Source organism: Capra hircus, chromosome 2, assembly GCF_001704415.2.
Source record: "Capra hircus breed San Clemente chromosome 2, ASM170441v1, whole genome shotgun sequence".
In the NCBI taxonomy this organism is placed as follows: domain Eukaryota; kingdom Metazoa; phylum Chordata; class Mammalia; order Artiodactyla; family Bovidae; genus Capra; species Capra hircus.
The window spans coordinates 47,402,813-47,425,260 of NC_030809.1; the positions used below are offsets into that span (position 1 = coordinate 47,402,813).

At 36.4% G+C, this 22,448-nt stretch overlaps 1 protein-coding gene across 1 annotated transcript; it reads left to right on the forward strand.

The window, feature by feature from the left end:
- Positions 89-20,717, forward strand: TYW5 (tRNA-yW synthesizing protein 5). The gene is made up of 8 exons (XM_005676330.3): positions 89-210; positions 5,252-5,406; positions 9,819-9,888; positions 12,462-12,506; positions 13,108-13,245; positions 16,191-16,278; positions 16,674-16,790; positions 18,815-20,717. The coding sequence occupies exons 1-8, from the start codon at positions 133-135 to the stop codon at positions 19,069-19,071; spliced, it is 948 nt and encodes a 315-aa protein (XP_005676387.1). The 5' UTR covers positions 89-132; the 3' UTR covers positions 19,072-20,717.

The following is a 22,448-nucleotide window of genomic DNA, read 5'->3' on the forward strand; positions in this document are numbered from 1 at the left end:
CGGCAGTTCTCGCGACTCAGCCTGCCTCCCGGACCTTTTCTCTCCGGGTCTTGTTTCCGGGCGATTCGCGCGCTGAGGAACTTGTTAGTGCAGAGGGTCCCAGGACTTGGAAGAGGATTGGCGTGAGCAACCATGGCCGGACACCGCTTCTCAGTACCCCGATTCGAGGGCGTTTCGCAGGAGCAGTTCATAGAGCACCTGTATCCGCAGGTGAGGCCCTCTCCCGGGGCGGAACCACGGGATGTCGGTGGATACCTGTTCCTACCACTCGAGCGGCTCCGAACTGGTTTCTTGGGATCCAGGTTGTGGCGAGAAGGTTGTCAGTTTAAAGTGGCTAGTTGGCCCTGCGGCCAAGGGAGCACTTGGGGGATGTTGACGGTCTCATCTATTAAATTTTTCGGCCAGCACCGTTCCACGTTTCTGGGAAGCAGTTGGACGTCAGAGCGCTGACTACGAGAAATATTTTGCCTAATAAGCCCCGCTAGCTGCCTTGCGGGAGTTCGATCAAGGAGTCTAATACCACTACGATGGCACCCTAGGGAAATATTCACCCACCCCCAACTCCCCTCCCCCGCCTCTCCCAGGTCTTTAAGTTTTTCGTCGAATTTCTTTTTTTTTTTTTTTTCGTCGAATTTCTTAAAGTCTAGGGGCAGTTTCGCGCCCCACCTCCGACCCCTACCCCCCAATAGCTTGAATGGCGCCTGTTAGTCTACACTAATTACTGGATTTGAAGGAGCAGTTTTTCACTGCACTGATCCAAAAGGGGAAGCAATGGGAATCCCACGAGAAACTTCCACTGGATTCTAACTAACGTGGGTTGTAGATCAGACCTTCTTTTGTATCTGTAATTCTAACCTTAGTTCTTTAAAACAAAACTCAGAAAAATGTCAATGGGGGAGAAAGTGTTTTTACTTGCAGTGCTTTTGCAAGGGAATCTAGGCATCAGAAAAACTGAGAATAAAGAGACGAGCAGATACTTAAAAAAAAAAAACAAAACAAAAAACCATAAGATTACAATTAGCCTGCTCATGATAAAGAACCCCCTACCCCAGTAATTTTACTTGATATTTACATCTCTGAGGATGGTTCTAGAGCTACAATTCGGAGTGTTACAAAAGTCAGGGATGAAGTTTTCTTTTAGAAGTTAGAAACCTACGGGGAGGATTCAAGTCTTAATTTATTTGGGAGGCGAGGCTAGATGGGTGGTTGTCCTTCCCCACCACGGGACACATTAGTGTATAGATGCCTTCAGGACAGAATTGTGACCATCAGATGATATATGAATGTGTAAATGCTTTGTAAGATGGCTAGCAAAAAGTGTTTTGTAATTTAGCCTTCCTAGACAAGACATAATATGTTACAAAGAAAGCATCACTAAACACTGTAAAGTGGAAAATTGCAAATAACACTGATCACAGTGTAATAAAACTAGAAATCAGTAACTAATTTGCAAAACAAGACTTTTCTACTTAAGAAACTCTTAAGAAAAGCTGAGAAGGGATATAGTCCTTAAAATGTTTTAATAACCAACAATGTGGTACAGTTGCATGGATAGACCAGATGAATAGAGAAGAAAGCCTGAGTGACTTTATGTATGTATTTCCAGAGTCTGGATAAATTTCCATTCATATAGAAATTTAGCATGTGATGAATATGACATTAAATCACTAGGGCAAAGATGAACTTTAACATAAATGGTGCTTGGACAACTGGATAGTCACAGTCATTTATAAAATGATAAAATTAGATTTATATCTGACACCATACACAAAAGTAATCTCCAAAAGGATTAGAGATCTAAATAAAAAAAGAAATTACATAAGTACTAGAAGAAAACATGGATAAATTTCTTTGTAATCTAGGTCTATGGAAGGGTTTCCTTATTATGACTCAAGTGTAATAAAAGATTAAGATATGAGTACATCAAGTTCAAACTGAAAGGAAAATATTACAATATATATTTCATTAAAGGTCAGCAAAAGCACATGTATGTAAAGAACTTTTAAAAATTAATGAGGAAGCAGGCAAAAATCTGATTAAAAAGTGAACAGTTGACAAAAAGATAAAAATGGTCTCTAAACACATGAAAAGACATTCAGCTTTACTCATAAGAGAATTTAAAGAATAGATACCATTTATGTATCATGTTGGCAAAAATCAAAAGGCTTTAATAATACACTCTTTGTGAGTCTCTGAGGAAGCTGGCACTCACATTTTATGCCAAGTCCTTTCATGCATTGGAGAAAGAAATGGCAACCCACTCCAGTGTTCTTGCTTGGAGAATCCCAGGGGCAGCGGAGCCTGGTGGGCTGCTGTCTATGGGGTCCCACAAAGTCAGACACAACTGAAGGGACTTAGCAGCAGCAGAAGCAGTACAAGCCTAATGGAGGGGAATTTGGCATATCTAACAAAGCTGTTGATGTATTTATGACATAGTAGTTCTTCAGGAGTTTACTCTGGGAATGTACTTAAACAGTATGAAAATATCTAGTATTTATTATGTTTGAGAATGATTACAAATAACCTGAAAAACCTACTATAGGAGACTGATTAAATTGTCCATTTGCACTATAGTGTGCTAAGCTGTAAAAGAACAATGAGAGAAAATCTGAACTGATAACAGTGATTTTCAGGATATAATTTTAAAAAGAAAAAATTACAAAAGACAATGTATAATTTTGTATAAAAAATAAGGAAATTTATATGGTTTTTGATCACTTTGCAAAAAAGAAACATGGGGATGATAAGCCAGACATTAATGAGACTGGTTATCTGTAGGGGTTGAGTGATTACAACATGGGTGAGTATAGATGCGGTGACCTTTTTTGACCTAATTTTGACTTTGGAGATCACATTAATGTTTTATATTCTGAAATAATAGTAATAATAAAATTAACATGGATAAGGAATAATTAAAAAAAACAAACTCTAGTATAGAATATAAACAAGTGAACCTAATTAAGGGAGAGAGAAGTAACCTAAGTCACTTTTGAACACAGTACTTTGATTATGAATTTGGAATGTGTTAGTTGCTCAGTCATGTCCAATTCTGCAACCCCAGGGACTGGAGCCTGCCAGGCTCCTGTGTGGAATTTCCCAGGCAGGAATACTGGAGTGGATTGCCATTTCCTTCTCCAGGGGATCTTCCTAACCCAGGGATCAAACATGGGTCTCTTGCATTGCAGGTAGACACTTTATCATCTGAACCACCAGGGAAGCCCATACTTTGATTCTATGGCAGTCTAAAAACAAAAAGAACTATAAAAAATGCTGAATTCTAGTTTGTATACTTTTTTACAGTGGTATAACTTAGCAATTGTAGAAGTACTTACTGTGAATTCTGGGATTGTGCAACTGATGAAACATTGAGGATGATTGGAACCAGGTTTCTCAGGAAGAGAGCAGGTAGTTTACAAATATATGAACAAGAAATATTGAAATAAATGTTGTGGTATAAGTTTGGACTTAGGTAACCATATTGGAAGTATCATGATTCATGATACATCCATTAAGATTCTGTGTGTGTGTGTGTATAGTACATATTGAGAAAGAGAAAAACAACCATATGCATATGTAGTGTGTGTATGGGTGTATATTGTGGGTGGGGGGAGGGAGTGAGTATATACATACCTTGATGTGTTTCCTCGCTCCTTCCCCTGAGCAGGCCTATATGTAATGACACATCAGTAGTCATGAACACATTTAGCACCCAGATCATTGTTCCTAAACCGCATTCCCCACTAGAAGAAACCAGAGCTACTTGAAGAAATAACTATAGGGCTGGGACAGAGAGGTAAAAGAATACTGGATTATGTTATTTTGCCATAAAGTAAGATGTGCTCAGGCAGAAAGTCACAAGAGCCAGCTTGAAGGTATTCTTACTGGCCAAATCTGGGATAACTTGAGCTTCAAAATTATATTGGTAGATTATAACTCAATTAAAAAAAATGGAGAAGTTAGAGGTAATTCTTACATTAGAATACCAACTAGTACCTGTAGAAGGTGATTTTTTTTTTTAATCACAATTTTTGCACTCAGCAATACTGAGTGGTACATTCTTTGCAGAAACGCATCAGCTGAATCTCATCATGGAGAAGCATCATGTAAATGCCTATTGAAGGACATTCTATAAGATAAATAGCCTGTACTCTTCAGAAAATGTCCAGGGCATAGAAGAACGAGTCTGAGGAGCTGTTCCAGATTAAAAGAGGTGTCGGAGAAGGCAATGGCACCCCACTCCAGTACACTTGCCTGGAAAATCCCATGGGCAGAGGAGCCTGGTAGGCTGCAGTCCATGGGGTCGCGAAGAGTCGGACACGACTGAGCACCTTCACTTTCACTTTTCACTTCCATGCATTGGAGAAGGAAATGGCAACCCACTCCAGTGTTCTTGCCTGGAGAATCCCAGGGACGGGGGAGCCTGGTGGGCTGCCGTCTGTGGGATCACACGTGGGATCACACAGAGTCGGACACGACTGAAACGACTTAGCAGCAGGAATTAAATGCAGTGTGGTATCTCAGAAGTAGGGGAAAAATACAGAGACAATTAGCAAAATTTGGATACAAGCTGGATTAGATAAAAGTACTATAGCTGTTAAATATAATTTTGATAATTATTCTGTGGTTATACAAAAGAATGTCTTTGTTCTCAGAAAATATGCTCAAGTTTTAGAGATAAAGGAGCATGATAGAGACAGTTTGGAAAACTACCCTGAAATAGTTTAGAAAAAATTAAATTACTTTTAATATGTCTCTATACACACTTTGCAAGAGTGAGAGCAGATGGTAAAGTAAGTGGGGCAAAGTGTTAAATTAGCAACTCGTGACTCAGAGTAAATGGTATATGGGAGTTCTTTGTAATGTTCTTGTAACTTTTCCATAAGTTTAGAATGGTTATCAAAATAAAAAGTTTCAAACCATATTTGACTATAAAGTACAAATTTTAATCAGTTGTATTTTTTGTTATATATATAACACTCTTAAAAATGCTTTAAATAGTATTCGGACTTCTCTTGTTTCTGAGCTTATGATAGTATTGCTATTTGGTTTTGTTTTGTTTTCCTAATGTTAAAATTTTATTCTAAGTATATTACATAGTTTCCTCTTCCTGTTTTAGTTACAGCATGAATTGTCAGAAGATCTGATTTTGAGCATCTTGGGATCAATAGTCATTTTTTATTTGTTTTTATCCCTTTATTACCCTTGATATATTGTTGGTTTTCCCTAATTTTTGTTGATTTTTCCCACACAGAGAAAACCTCTAGTGTTGGAAGGAATTGATTTGGGAGCATGTACAAGCAAATGGACAGTGGATTACCTCAGCCAAATCGGAGGGAGGAAAGAGGTGAAAATTCATGTTGCTGCAGTTGCCCAGATGGACTTCATTAGTAAAAACTTTGTATATAGGTATTTTCTTCTGAGGTTTACTCTGGGGATATACGTAACTTTTTTTAAACCTGTAAAATATTTTTGCATTATTATACAAAGACCATATGGCATTTTCTCTCTTGGCTTGTTTGATATAATTATAGAATAGCTTACTAATTTTTAAAGAATGGCTTTTAAAAGACAAGAATTCTCAACTTACATAATTATACAAAGACATTTCCAAAGACTGTTTTAAAAATAGGGTGTATACCCAATACCCTCTGGAGTTATGGAAAGAGCAGAGAATTTCTGTAACTAGAGTTAGATTACATCTAAAGCTGGGTGTGCAGTATTCCTTTAGCGCTTCATTGATTAGTTGATCTTCCCACATCATTAATTGTTATCTAGAGTTGTAAATTCTAAACTTTTCCTCCATAACCTGTTTTAATTTTAAATGCCCTATTTTTGGAAGATTTTCTACTTCCAGATTGTTTTTAGTTAAGTATAAGCTCCTGTTTTTGTTTTTTTCTTTTTCTGCTCTCTCCAGAAATATAAGACAGGTGGTTGCTATGTTTAGTATATATAATCTTTTGTCAACTTGGATAAATATGACTTAATTTTCTTTTTTGACAAAATAATCTTAAATATGTTAAATTTCCCTCATGGTTGTCGTTTTATGTTTTGGGGTGTCTTAAAAGATAGTTGAAAGCTGTGGTATATCTGAACTTGAAAGCTTTAAATGCTGTAATCATATAGTTTTACTATGCTGTTTATTCCCATGAGTTTATTCCCTTGAGTTTCACTAAAAATGTTTAATTTAAAAACAGTTTTCAAATTCTGAGCACGTGTAGTTTCCAGCAAATCCAGTCTATTGAAAACCATGTTCACAAAAGACTGATTTTCTAGAGAAAGGTGGCTCTCACTGTTCCTTCCAGAGTTTAGAGATGAGCTAAACAGAGCTTCCAGTGTCCAGGGTCATACTTTTCTCATTAGAGTTTTCCAAGTTTGTATAGCAGCTTGCCAAACCATTTCTTGGTATTTGATTCTTTGAATATTTGCTGTTACAGTTTTGGTTTTTAATAGGCCATAAACTGAATTTAATTGCTATGAATTTTTCCAAGTGTAAGAACTTTTCATTTTTTATTAAACAAGAAAGTGGAAGAAAGTGCTGGAATGATGAGTGTTTCTCAGCCTGCAGCTAATGATGTTTATTTTCCAGGGAAGCCCAGTGCTGTAACAAATGGGTATTGAAACTTCGTCTTGAATTGCCTTAATGTTATGTCATGTCCTATAAACTTCAAAACATGTTTTTGAAGCACGTATATTATGTAATAGTTCCTATTCCAGCTCCTCTGAGCCTTTCACTAGAGCTGCTAAAGAGTTGCAAGATTATTTGCCTAGAGACAGAAGGAAAACAGATGTAGTCATTTTTGCAGTTATTGGGGAACAGGAAAGAAGGGAGGCATCTAGGCCACAGAGAGAGGCTGGAAAGTAAGAGAACCTACGCACGTATCTCATTATTAACGCTTTAGATTAAGGTTTCATTTCTGCTTTTTAAACACTTGAAGATAAATATGTTCCCAAGTCTTGGCTTTTACTTCTTTCCTCATGGTAGCTCTTACTGTTCTTCCAGAATCCGTATACATAAAAATGAAGAGCCTTGAAAGGATACTGTTGGTATTCTGTCCATAGGTTTTTTTTTTCAAGTCTGAGTCTTACATGAGCTTTGCTCTGCTGCTTCTGCCTATCACATCCATATTGTCTAACTCCTGTCATCCTGCTCTTATTGATCGTTACACTTTCATCATTCCTGATCTTGGAAAGAAACCTTTGCAAAATGGGGAACAGAACAGTAAGGATTTTTTTTTCTTTTTCTGAATGTTGTTAACTGCTTGCTGCTACGTTACCATTATTGTTAACCCCACCATCTATCATCGAACATTTCTTATATATCACGTACTGTGCATCCTAAATTATATTACTCATATAAATGTCTATGAGGTATATTTTTTTAACTGATAAGTATACAGATGAGAAAACGGAAGCTTAAAAATGTTAAATAATTTACTCAAGATTGTAAATATAGCTTGAAATGATGGAACCAAGACTTATTCCCAAATTTGCCTGACTCCGCAGAGTCCTAACAGTTCTAATCCTTCTGGGATACTACCTCACTTGCTGGTCTGTATGTCAGTCCAGACAAGTGGAGCATTGTATAGCAGGTGCTTTTCTTACTGAAACATGCATAGGGTAGATGAGACCTTAAGGCCGAAGAATTTCCCAATTGATATGCCTGTTTCCCCCTTCTCTCAGCTTGGATGGTACTACTAAAGGAGAAGGTTGCTGAGGCCACCCAAGTTCTGCTTTGGACTGAACTACTCTACCTGGCCTGTTCTTGTAAAGGTCTTAGGTTCTCTCGAAGACCTTAGCAACTGCACCAATTAGAGAGGTAGCTCTGGCCTGCAGAGGCTTCTGTATTATTTCCAAACTATTCAAAAGATGCTTTGGTAGAAATGAAGGGTGTACAGTGAGATCAGAGATGGAAAACATTGAACAAATAATTTGTTGTTATTATTAGCCAGAAACTATAGAAGTAGATTGGTCTGAGTAGATGACAGCCTTCTTTCTTCTCTCCTGCAATGTCCACTGTACATAATTATCAGTAGTGTCCTCAAATTCAAATTGACACCTGCTAGTCCAGAATCTGGCATCAGATTATCTTAGCTTTGCAAAGGGGTACAAGGCAGGAAACAGCATCCTAGCAGGATAGTATCAGTAGAGTCCTTATACCAGTTCAGAAGCCATTTTTGGCTCACTAAGTGATAACTTCCTTGTGAGGGAACAAGACTAGAGGTAGATACAGAGATACCCTAGTTTAGTTAAGCTACATAGTCCACAGCAACCTGTAGCATAGGATGACTATGACCTTGGTTTCTCAGTTCCTCCAAGGGATGTGCTCAGTTACTGAGTTATACTGTACACAGGGAAGCCACATCCTCTAAGAGTTCAGTCACCGTCCTTCCAGTCCAGACATAATAAATAATTGTTTTTTTTTTGGCTGAGATTTGCTTCCTTTGTGGCTCAGCTCGTAAAGAATCTGCCTGCAATGCGGGAGACATGGGTTCAGTCCCTGGGTTGGGGAGATCCCCTGGAGAAGGAAAAGGCTACCCACTCTAGTATTCTGGCCTGGAGAATTCCATGGGCTATATAGTCCATGGGGTCACAAAGAGTTGGACACAACGGAGCGACTTACTTTCACTTTCACTTTGCCGAGATGCGTGGCATGTGGAATCTTAGTTCCCTGACCAAGGATCAAACCTATGCCCCATGCATTGGGAGCATAGTCTTAACCACTAGACCTCCAGGGGATTCCCAGAGGGTCTTTTTCTTTTCAGTAAACAATGTTATCTGTTCTAATAGCTGACATTCCACATTTATGTTAACCCACTATGTTTCTTGGAAAGCATTGCATGGTCATCTTACAAGGAAATCTTACCTCCCTGTTACAGAGTTCAAGTGGAAAGATATTTGTTAGTAAGAGCGAAAGGTTACAACTCCTAATCAGTGGGGTGGAGGCTAGAGTGTAGTGACCCAGATGCCTTTGGTGATGTCATTGTCTGTGTTTAATGTTTCTGATAAGGTATCATCTTCAGGTAGTGGGCAGTGCTTTTGATTCTAGAAGATTGAACAGATAGGATATGACTCAGAGAAGGTAACCCTCACACTCAAAAGAGCGAGGTAAAGGAAACAAACTTTACTTCTACAGTGTTCAGTCCTGTTTACCAGGATGGAAGGAGATGGGCCTTTGGGCAGAAATATTTAAGAATAAAATTGGATCATTTCACTGGAATTGTTGAGCTATTACTCAGAAGCCTGAAATGATAGAATGTGGTATAGAAGGGTGAGAGCAGTTTTGTTTGGTCCTGCTGGAAGGCAGGCAGGTTGGTGAGAAGGGGAGGGGCTTTGTCTTCATGGGACCGTTTGCTTGTTATCTCTTCTACAGTAGCACTAGTAGTTTGCCTCGTTCATCTGGAGACTTGTTTTGCCATAAAACTTGAAAGTTAGTAGCAGTAAAAGCTTGCAAGTTTGTATATTTCCATATATACCATAAAACCAGAAACATTTTTCTAACAACAACTTGGAATAGGAGTATATTGACATATGAGAAGGATCCATCTATACTGTAGATCTAAAAATCTTTAATTTTTGAAAGCAAAATTTCAGACAACCTAAGTCAAATAAGCTCAACTCTAAATGAAGTTTGAAAACTTAGAATTCCACATAATAGGTTATAATAAAAATTATGGATACTGTGTTATAAAACAGAAGATTATATCAAACTCTAGCAAGCAGTATGTGTGTGTGTGTGTGTGTGTGTGTGTGTGTGTAGTGGTCAGAGTATTACTAGTTCATTTTTACCAAGTCTAAGGATTCTTTTGTGTTTATTTCAGAACTTTACCTTTTGACAAGTTGGTACAAAGGGCAGCTGAAGAAAAGCATACGGAATTCTTTATTTCAGAGGTAATTGTTTTTACACATTTTCTTAAGAAAACATTATAATCATGAAATTATTTTCTTATAAAAGAATGTTAGATATATGAGAACTATAGCTTTCCGTATATCCTAGCTGTGCTATTTATTAGATCTCAAACCTTGTCCTCATTACCTTTCTGTGCTTCGGTATTCTCATCTGTAAAATAGGAACAGTAATAGTACTTATTTCATAAGTTTTATGTGACAGTTAACTCAATAAAATCTGCACTCAGTACAGTGTCTGATAGGTAGGAATCACTTACTAAATGTTAGTTATTAATACTACCTCCTCTGAAAATGCTTTGGTCTGATATGCCAAGTTCAGATGCTAAAAAGGAGAACTTTGTTTTCATATCTATAAGACTATTTCTGTATTTTTTTATTGTTATTCATGTGATTTCTGTTGTGTATATTTGCTGTAACATTTGTTCAGGATTATATGCAGAAGAATTCTACTTATTTACATAATAATCCAGCTTAAAATAATGCAAAATAGAATTTAAATATCTTGAGACATTGAGGCTTTTATAAATACATTTTAAAAAAAGTTTACTGTGTTATCTCAAAAGCACATTTGAAAAATAAACTGCTTTTTAAGCTTTGAAGAAAGCTGTTGTCTGCATCTGAGCCAGCTGGGCTGATGGTCAGTTTGGTGGTAAAAGGTATTACATTTTCTCTGTTCTTTCATCACGTGATGTTTTATCCCTACAAATCCCAGATGTCTGATTCTAATTGTATGACTAGAATATATACAAAACTGATTCCATTAGCTATATCTGAAAAATGTGTTTTTGCTTTACAGTCATGCTTTAACATGTATGTTCAGCTGCACTTTGGTACTTTCCTGTCCAAGGGTAATGAGTGGCACAGATTTAAATAGCCATGATATGCCAAGTGAAATAAAGGAAATAGGGATAAGGTAATGGTATTAAAGTCTAAAAGTTAGGGTGATGTGTAAGATGAATTGGACTGTCAGTTCAGTTCTCTGGGAAACACATGCTGCGATGAAATTAGGACTATAAAAGACTTATTGGGGAAAATACCTGTGAAAGAAAAGAAGATTTGGATAGAGGGTGCCATCAGGCAGTGATCCAGAGCTGACCAACTCTGCCAGCTCCATGTGGAACTCCTGAGCAAAGACTACTTCCCAGAGGAATCCTGTCCAAGGTGTCAGTGTCTAGGCCTTTTACCATCTTGCTTAGTCATTGGTTGAGGCTACCCTAGAAAGAGCACGACCTTCAGTTCAAAGGGTGAGGTAGACCTGAAGGAGTTAACAGCTGGCAGCTGTAAGTTTTATCACACACTTTGCAATTAATGAATCTTTTCTTGAAGAGGGTTCTGTGGTGCATCTCTGTATCTGCCACATAAATTTATATTTTATATCCTGAAACATTAGAACTGGTGGATAACTCTTAGAATTTTGAAGAATAGACTTTGAAACGAGTTTGAAAGTGAAAGTGTTAGTCGCTTAGTCTTGTCCCACTCTTTGCAACCCCATGGACTTAGCCTCTGTCCATAGAATTCTCCAAGCAAGAATACTGGAGTGGGTTGCCATTCCCTTCTTCAGAGGATCTTCCCAACCCAGGGATCGAACCTGGATCTCTCAAATTGCAGGCAGATTCTTTGCTGTCTGAGCCACCAGGCAAGCCCTGAACCTGTTTAGCTAGTAATAAATTTATGAAACTTACCTGATATGGTACTAGTTAAAAATTTAAAATCAGTAAATCTTGTATTTAAGTAAAATCTATGAACATAGATGTATAATATATTGTTACGATAAATGAGATATATTTTGAAGTTTGTGCTATAATGGTCAATGTAAGTATAAAAGATGCAGAATTCTTGTGTTGGGTTGCCCCTGTGTTTGACCTGATGTGGCTCAGTTTACTAATTACAGAAAATACAGGCAATGTATACTTTGTAATTCAAATAGTTCCCTATTAGAGCTACTTAATGAAGTTGTAATTGACAGTTTTTTAAAGCATCAACTTAAGTTTATTACTATATGATGACATAGTTCTGATTCATACCTGAGCTGACTCTTAATGATTTGGGTTGAGAATTATGATTAGGGATAAGCTTAGCTTTATAAAATACAGTGTTTCAGATTTTTTAAAAAAAATTAGTTTTAAAAGTATAAAATATATTATCTTCTATATTTGCATTATATTCACGAAATTTGTTGTTGGCCCTCAGTGATACTCTTGAGATCATGTGTGTTATAAAAATGGGATTTCTTTAATGTCTTAAGATGCTAATTAAGATTGTAAATAATTTAAAGTCTAAATTAAGCTTTGTGGCTTTAGATGTGGTATGCATGTATTGCCTATATAAAGAATTTATTTTACCTGATGTTTTGTGGATCCTGTCATTATTACAAGTACATATAGAGACATTTCTTCATATGGCCACCAGAGAGCATTAGTAGAAAGGGAAGAAAGTGGAACTTTTTTTGAAAATGGCTTAATTGAGTTACATTTTCAAATTTATTTCCTTTTTTTTTTTTACTTTCTAATATTTTTAAGTGAATACTGATGTTATTTTTCTTTGGCATGTTTAAGGATGAGAAGTACTACCTCCGATCACTTGGAGAAGACCCTAGAAAGGTAAGAATTCTGAATGTAAAAAGTTGACTAATCTTTCCACAATTAAGGAATCTATTCTACTTATTTTGCAGATGGCCATTCAGCTAATAAAATGTAATCTAAGATGATATAAAAAACCTGGATAATTCATATATATGTATTCAGAGTCAAATTAATATGGACACAGTTAAGGAGCAGTCCCTAAAATGATCGTCAGATTCTATCTTTTCTCTTTATGGCATGTTATTTCTTTACCTTCTTTTAGTCTTCTCTCTTAGCAGAAGCCACAGGTTTTACATAGTTGATAACATTCAAGTTAATGACTCTTACATTTAAGTAGGTGGCAATTGTATGATTCTTGCTTAGAGTAAGATTAACTTTCCTATTAAGGAAGCATATAAAGGTTAACAATAGTGATATTGTTGAATGTATAATTACACAGCCATTCCTTCACTTGAAAGATCATGTGTTGGCTATGGTCACATCCTAGTATTTTAAAACAGTGAGCAGAATTTTGCACCATTCTTCTGTGATTTCATGGGCTCTGATGACAGGCTTAGATAAAATAAGCATTACTCCAATATTGTGGAATAAAATTCTCATTGTATTTCTCTCAATGCAGGATGTTGCAGATATCAGAAAGCAGTTTCCTTTATTGGAAGGAGATATTAAGTTTCCAAAATTCTTCAGAGAAGAGCAGTTCTTTTCCAGTGTTTTTCGAATCAGCTCACCAGGGTTACAACTTTGGACACACTATGATGTATGCTACATAAAATGAGAAATCTAAAACTACAGTAGCATTTAGAATTTATAGACTGAATATTCACAGTGTTAACTTTTGGTAGGCTACCCTGAAGATCTCTGACATGTAATTTGCTGAAACATGAGGTTTAAAAACAGGTGCTTTGCCAGGCAATGGTATGGGAGTAAATTATTTAGTTAATGCTAGAGCCTAGTTTCTTAAATTTGCATTTCTCTGTGGTCTTGTTCTTGATTCATCATTATAAATATATATACTGAGTTTTTTCAAGTGTTTTTTGTTTTTTTAACATGTGGAAAATGGACACCAGATGAGGGGGGAAACTGAAAGTGGAAAAAATGTTGAAGTTATACATGTGACTAGATGGAACCGTTGTTTGGGAGAAAGGCAGAAGTTTGTGGAGAGCCGTTTCCAACTATAAAAATTTGGAGATGCCTGGAGGTCTTAGGGTATATATCCCTTGAGAATGTCAAGTGTCTACTGTATTTATTGAGCAGTGAGATGTGCAGATATTGATCTTGACTATTTATTCTATGGTGATACAGTTTTATTTGCTTAAACATATGCATGAGCTTCCTAGGTGTCACAGCAGTAAATAATCCACCTGCTAATGCAGGAGACACAAATGATGTGGGCTCAACCCTTGGGAGGATCTCCTGGAGTAGGAAATGGCAACCCACTCCAGTATTCTTGCCTGGAAAATTCCATATACAGCGGAGCCTGGTGGGCTACAGTCCATGGGGTCACAGAGTGGGACACAACTGAGCATGCACACACACGTGCAAACACATGCAAATAAATAGCTAAAAACATTAAAAGTCTAGGTTTGTGTTTAGTTTGGTATTGGGTAGAGAAATTTAGAAAATTTAAAGCAATATCTTGTGTGTACATTAGTTGCACAGTTGTGTCTGACTCTGTGACCCCTTGATAGGTTTCCAAAGATAAAAGAATATTTTGAAAAGTTCTAAATATAAGACTTTATAATAAAGTTTTAGAGGTATATTTTATAGTGTTTTATAGCTGAGGACCTCTTGGGAGGATTTTGATATAGTATAATTAAATGAGATAGATATAAGATCTTAACATTTTTTAAGGTTTTCAGTTCAGTTCAGTTGCTCAGTTGTGTCTGACTCTCTGCGACCCCATGAATCATAGCATGCCAGGCCTCCCTGTCCATCACCATCTCCCGGAGTTCACTCAGACTCACGTCCATCGAGTCAGTGATGCCATCCAGCCATCTCATCCTTTATTGTCCCCTTCTCCTCCTGCCCCCAATCCCTCCCAGCATCAGAATCTTTTCCAATGAGTCAGCTCTTCTCATGAGGTGGCCAAAGTACTGGAGTTTCAGCTTTAGCATCATTCCTTCCAAAGAACACCCAGGACTGATCTTTAGAATGGACTGGTTGGATCTCCTTGCAGTCCAAGGGACTCTCAAGAGTCTTCTCCAACACGACAGTTTAAGGTTTTAGTTACATGAATAGTATGGTGAGAAAATGATAACTCATACTTTTAACTGTATTCATAAATTTTGTGTAGTATCCATTTTATCTTAAATATTATGAAGTTTTTCTTAAAAATAAGTCGAAGGAATGCTAGTTACATAGTTAAAGCTTACATAAGTCATTGTTAAGGGAGAAATGCTTAGGTTGAAGTAATATGTAAAGAATCATGAATATGTCTTGCTTAGTATATATTTTAATTCCTTAGCTGAGAATTAATGTAGCTCTGCCTTTTTTTTTCCTTTTTCTATTTTTGGCTGCACTGTGAGGCATTTGGGATCTTAGTTCCCCAACCAGGGATTGAACCTGCACCCCCTACATTGGAAACATGTAGTCTTGATAACTGGATTGCCAGGGAAGTCCTTGTAGCTCCGCTTTTAGGATTTTTCAAAATTTGTACTAATGCAGTATACCCTTACAAACATGATAAAAGTCAACATTGCTCCACTATTACTAAGTTCATCAAAATTATTTGCTAAGTTATGGTCCTCTCGAAATAATTTGGAGATTCAATATATTTTCCTGTAACCAAATTCTGGTTGGCTATCTAGTAAGAGTGTTAGTGGTTGCAGCACTACCTTGTGTTTCCTCAGCACCTGGTTTTTCTAAGTGCTTTCATCCTGTCCTCTAACGTTGGCCTTACAGTATTTCTTGATAGATAATTAAAACACTTAGCAACATGCATGTGTGCGTGCTAAGTCACTTCAGTTGGGTCCAACTTTTTGCGACCCTATGGACTGTAGCCCTCCAGGCTCCTCTGGCTATGGGATTCTCCAGGCAAGAATACTGAAGTGGGCTTCATGCCCTCCTCCAGAGGATCTTCCAGACCCGTGGATAGAACCAGCATTTCTTACATGTCCTGTTCTGGCAGGCAGGTTCTTTGCCACTGGTACCATCTGGGAAACCCATACTTACCAAAGTGAAAGTAAAGTCACTCAGCTGTGTCCGACTGTTTGTGACCCCATGGACTGTAGCCTACCAGGCTCCTCTGTCCATGGGATTTTCCAGGCAAGAATACTGGAGTGGGTTGCCATTTCCTTCTCCAGGGGATCTTCCTGACCCAGGGATTGAACCCAGGTCTCCCACATTGTAGGCAGACGCTTTACCATCTGAGCCACCAGGGGAGTTGGTCATACTTACCAAAGGGAGCCTCAAATAGATGATACTGCACTTGCTGTCATAATGATGAAGCAAAGGCAAATAGTGTTCTGAGCAGATTGTCTAATGGCCTGCCAATCCTTCCCATTTTAAGGTAGTGTTGGAGAAATAATGATGCAGTTGTGTAACATCTGTTTTCACTGTTAAATTAGAATATTACTATAAGAGTTTTAGGTAATCTGAGTCAGGTTTTATTAAAAGATAGGATTTATGGTTAACTGTTTGGAATACCATTGATTCTATATATTAGAATTTTATGCTTTTTCAGAAGTTCTTATTTGCCTTCAGGTAATGGATAACTTCTTAATACAAGTGACAGGAAAAAAGCGTGTTGTTCTGTTCAGTCCTCGAGATGCCCAATATTTATATTTATCAGGTACTATTTTTTTTTTAAAGAATAAATTTCTCAAGTTTTTTTTTTAATGTCTTCATTCTCATAGAAAAACTTTGTAGGGCTTCTTCCCAATTATGATTCTGGTGTTGCATGTGTGTTCTGTATTGTGTTCTTCATTGTGTATGTCTATACATGAGATGATAGGTTATATGAAGAACGAAATTTTTAGATTTTCTTGATTATATTACATGAATGTCAATGTTTATAAATAAAGGGTAGGTCACTGAAAATTGTCTTCAGGAGAAGAGTAATTGTTCTCACGGTGTGATACGGTAAAGTAGTTGTTAAGGAAAAAAAAAAATTTCAAATTTATATTTGTGGTCATTAAAAAAATGCTAACTATTCAATCTATATCATCCTGTTTTGGAACTTTTCAGGTTCTAAATCAGAAGTACTGAACATAGATAACCCAGACTTAGCTAAATATCCACTGTTTTCCAAGGCTAGAAGGTATGAATGTTCCCTTAAAGCTGGAGATGTGTTATTCATTCCTGGTAAGATTTCTAGACTTCAGTAATTTGCTTTTTATAATATTAATACTCACCTGACCATTATGCGATTTTTTAATACAAAAGTTTGTTAGCTGTATCCTATCCTATACAAGATGATTTTTTATATACAGATGTATGTGTGTTTAAAGTATGCTAAGACAGATTTTTACAGTATTAAGTCTTGTTTTTCAAAGACAACCTATAAATATATTATTATACTTTTAAGTTCTCTTACTAAAGGATACTAAGCAAGATACTTTACATCTGCAAAAAATTATACCTCATGGTACTTTTAAAATCATTTTGTTTCTAAAATATTTATGTGTTTTAGAACTGTCACTTAAGTAATTATGAAGAAATTGTAAATATATTTCAAAGCCAAAAATAATATTATAAATATCAAATGTTATGATGCAATACCTATGATATACACTATTGTGCATTATTTTTCTACAGTCTGAATTAGTGTCACTTAATTTCTTTGAACAGTATATAGGCATTAGTTATTAGTAACTAGTGTTACAGTTAACATCTGTAATTATACAAAACTGAATACCTGAAAATTATAAAAATCATAATATTAAGGGGTACATTAACAAATTGGCTTATAGTTTTACCTTTCATATATGTTAATATGTTTATAATAATACCTCTTGAGTGATAAAATTAAGTTAAAAGTATTAATAATAATATCTTATTTGAGACTAGGTTATAAATTCCTTGAGGACAGGGAACCATAGTTTGTTAATCTTTGTGTTGTCCTGTTTAGTTAACTTTACATAATTGTGTATAAAAGTTTAATACCTTGACTTCTCAATCTTCATTGAAAACAGTCACAGCACACTGTGTTTTAAATCCATTGCTATTACTTAAATTTGGGGGTTTTATATTGAGAGCATGATTAAGGGTGATGCAGTTCTGCCTTATTCTGTATACAACTTTAAAGGAGAAAAAAATACTAACATTTGCAGATATTTTGAAATAGGAGCAGAAGTCCCATCTTTGGATTTAAATTTAACAGAATGGTTAGCTTTTTTCCCTGTTAACACTGAATAAGGAAAACAAGGTTCTGAAAGAAAGAGTAGTTAAGATTAAAACCATGGTTGGAACCTAGTTTTGTAAATCAAAATATTTTAAGCTTTTGTTTTTTCTAGAGCACTCTTAGAATGAGTTTATTTCTAAAATTTAGCATCTTATAAATCTTCCTTTCTGTCACAAGATTAAACACTTTTTGGATGTGACTAGGATTTCATCTTTGTGTAGTGTTGGTTTAATATTTCTTTAGCACCTATGCTTTGAAAATATTTATTCTCAATTGAAAACAAAGAAGTAAACTTTCTAGTGGAAGTAAAATATTAATTAGCTATACGAAGTTTAGTTGTCTTTTCCACAACCAAAATATTTGCTTTACTTCTATATATATATTTAAAGGAATGTTAACATAGGATGCTTGTAACTGCCTTAGAAATATAAAACTGGGGAGGCTACAATGAATGCAGATTTTAAGCAAGTTAGAAAACCAAATGCAGCTTTAACAGGAAGTCTTTGAGAGCAAAAGTACTGTACTGAGTCAGAAAAGGTCAAAGATACTCCTCAAATAATTGAAATGTTCTGTGTATAAAAAATAAACACTTGATGTGGTGTGTGACTCAGGAAGTGTAAACAAGTAACAAAAAACACAGCCCCAAATTACAGATCTAAAAAACAAATAGAACTTTATAAAAAACAAATAGAACTTTATAAAAAAACAAATAGAACTTTATTGTGTCTTTCAAGTTAAAAGGAAAAATTGCTACTTTCAGAAGTTTTAAACATAGGGTTGTGCTATTGACACTTTAAATTGGTTGGCAATTCATAAAAGTTAAAATGATTCTGTTAAAAGCTAGGAGTGTGCTAACGAAGGGATCTAGTTATAAGATTTATTTCTTGAATTGGCTATATGCAATTTGTGATATTTCACTGACATTTTGTTTTTTTTTAACTGTAGCTTTTATTTTTAACTTTTTTTTTTTTAAATACTTCTTCAGCTTTATGGTTCCATAATGTAATTTCTGAAGAGTTTGGAGTGGGAGTGAATGTCTTTTGGAAGCACCTTCCATCTGAATGCTATGATAAAACGGATACCTATGGAAACAAAGATCTGACGGCAGCATCAAGAGCTGTACAAATTTTGGACAGAGCCTTAAAAACACTGGCTGAATTACCAGAGGAATACAGGGACTTCTATGCACGGCGAATGGTCTTGCACATTCAAGACAAAGCCTATAGCAAAAACTTTGAATGAATAATGAAATGAATGCAGTGAGCATAAACTTTTAAATACAGTTCAGCCCAAATATTGGAAAAGTGTAACAAGATGTAAATTAGTTTTTTAAAGATTTAATCTTTGTTCAGTAGGAAAGATAAATCAATCTGGGATTTACAGATTTAGTATGAAGGCATGTTTGTGTGGTTTCTACTTAATACAGATTGTTAGGGCTTCCCTGCTGGCTCACATGGTAAAGAATCTGCCTGCAATCCAAAAGACCTGGGTTTGATTCTTGGGTTGGAAAGATCCCCTGGAGGAGGGCATGGCAACCCACTCCAGTATTCTTGCCTGGAGAACCTCCATTGATAGAGGAGCCTGGTGGGCTACAGTCCATGGGGTCACAAAGAGTTAGACACGACTGAGTGTCTAAGCACAGCACACATGGTTGAAAAGGTGCTGCAGTGGGATAACCCTTTAGCTTTCAGATGCAAATAACTAAAAAAGCCAACTTAAAATGACCTAAACAATTAGAAAATCTATTGAATCATTATACATGAAGTTAGCTGATAAAAAGGGCTTCAGTATTTCTATTCCATTGATTCCGTAGGAAGGTCACCAAGAACCTCTGGGCTTTTTTCTCCCTGCTGTTTTCAACTGCAGCCTTGGCATCATCTAGTGCTGGCTACCCTCGTGGTCACGGGATGTTTGCCAGTAGCAGTTGGGACTATGTGCATCTTCATTTACATGCAGTGCAGGAATTGGGGAGGATTTCAGGGGCCCTCTCTTAACATGCAAAATGCTTTCCCAGGATTTGCCACCAGATGCTTGGGTCTCATTGATCTAAAGTGGCTTAGACCTGTCCACCCACAGGTCAGTCACTGGTAAAGGATATGGAGTAACTCTTAGGTCAGTTGGGTCTACTGTAGCTGGAAGTGGAATTCATCTCCTCTGACACAGAGGTATTTATGAGGGCAGAATGGGTCATTTTTAGAATACATTTAGATAAGGAAAAAAAACGTGGGCAACCAACAATATGTGTACTACATTAATCTTTTGAGCTTTTTATAACATACAGATACATAGGCCTCATCTTTGTAGAGCAGTGTTTTGGGAGTTTGGCATAGGTATCTAAAAGATTTGTGGGTTTTGTTTTTTTTTAATGTGTAATTAGGATTGAGAACACCTGGATTACATAATAGTAATTTGGACTTAGTTTTGTGATTTGTCCAAAGCAACTGTTTAATCTGATTGTGGGCCTGATCATGGTTTTCTTGGTACCCAGTAAAAGTCATGCCTGCCCTTTTTTTCAGTTTTTGAATACTCAAATCTGTTTTAATTTATACTTATGGCTAAACTTTTACCTAATTCAGGTTTTCCCCGTGAGATGTCTTCTGCCTATTCCCTTTTCAAAGAAAAAGTTTCTTTTAAAAAAAAATGAAAAAGAACGAATACATGAGAGATCTCAATAATGTTGTCATCACTGAAGACAATGAGCGTTTGTAAGTGGATCTATGGCATTCTTTGTTTTGCACCTAGTAATTATATTGCAGTGTCATTGAAGAGAGACCAGATGTATTTACTGAACACAAATGTGCTCATATAAAGCAATCTTATTACATTGATTTAGTGCATTTCAAGTATGGAGAAAATTTTCTGTAATAAAAATTATACATTCACTCATACCCTGTATTTGGAATGAATGAATTTCAGGTTTAAAAAGTGAAAGTGTTAGTCACTCAGTTGTGTCTGACTCTATGACCCCATGGGCTATCTAGTCTGTCAGGTTCCTCTGTCCGAGGAGTTCTCCAGGCAAGAATACTAGAGTGGGTAGCCATTCCCTTTTTAGGGAATCTTCCAGACCCAGGGAATGAACCCAGGTCTCCTGCATTGGAAGCCGATTCTTCCAATTGGAAGTCTGAGCCACCAGGGAAGCCTATAAACAGTAAATTTTGACAAATAAGAAAGGAAAAGGATAAAGAAAATTATTCTAAACTTCCTAGGCATCTTTGGGAAGAAAGATGGAAGTTACTCAGGTCAATAGCGCTAGTCTGTCAGAAAAGAAATTGTATTATAGCTAATTACTAGATTTTGATCTTTGGTTATTTTTTAGGATAAGCAAAGAACTCTTTTCCCTGGGGAAGAAGAAAAACCAATTTAGTTTGAACAGTATTTATGTCCACTCTTTAATAACCATCCCCTCCTTTTTTGTTAGCCAATAAGAGAATCAGAACAAAATACCTATGTCCAGAATCATGTGGAAAACTAGGAAATGTGAGATTACAATTTGCCTAATGAATATTCATTTTAATTCACTTTACTTGGAAAGTAAACTGGATGACCTTAGGCAAATTATATAATCCTTCAAGAAGCTTTCCTCATGTTTAAAGTAAAACTGGAACTTTATAGGGTTGCTACAAAAATAAAGGGGATAGATAGTTCAAGGGCAGGCACATAGTTGATGGCTGGTGCTGGCTCCCATTTAATTATATTCCTTTGCTGAGAGATTTGAGGTGGTTCCTATTGTAACATTAAATTGTAATATCTAGAGATGAATCCTTTAGGATGCTTTAAAATTATTTTCCTGGTCATAATTTTTAATGTCTTTTATTTTAAATGCAAAGTATTTTAATCTTTTTTGCTTACCCGGTTGAGACCAAATGAGATGTTTTTAATATGTAAACTATTACACAGTATGTTACAATTTCTCAGGAATTCCAAATCTCAGAATTTTGTTGCTGAAAGGGATCTTAGAAATCATCCGGCTGATGCAGACTGCATGAATCATTTTCTGGCTCACACAGCTGGGTAATAGAGACTGAAATTACAGTTGTGGCAACCAGATTAGTAATTCTCCATTCTTTCTCCCTTAGGTGCAGCTCATCTCAAATATTTAGGAATACATTATATAGTTAGTTCTTTGGTTACAGTTCAAGGGTCACATAGGAATGTTTTCCTCTGCTAGCGAAACTTCTCACTGCATTGCTTGCTACATAGGCAAGGAAGACAAAAGACAAAGTGAAATATTATGCAAAGAATGACAGGTATATGTATGTACTGGCAAGGTATTTTCCCAAGGTAATTACATGAGAAAGAAGGCTTGAAACGATGGGTACAGTATGATACCATTTGTATAAAAGAAATGTATGCTGTAAGTAAACATTGTGTGTGTGTTTAGTTGCTAAATTAAGTCCAACTCGTTTTCAACCCCATGGACTATAACAGCCAGCCTCCTCTGTTCATGGGATTTCCCAGGCAAGAATACTGGAGTTGGGTTGCTATTTCCTCCTCCGGGGGGATGGAACCTGTGTTTCCTGCATTAGCAGACAGGTTCTTTACCGCTGAGCCACCTGGGAAGCCCCAAGTCTGCAAGGATACACAGGAAACCAGTGATCACCTCTGAGGTTATACAAGTA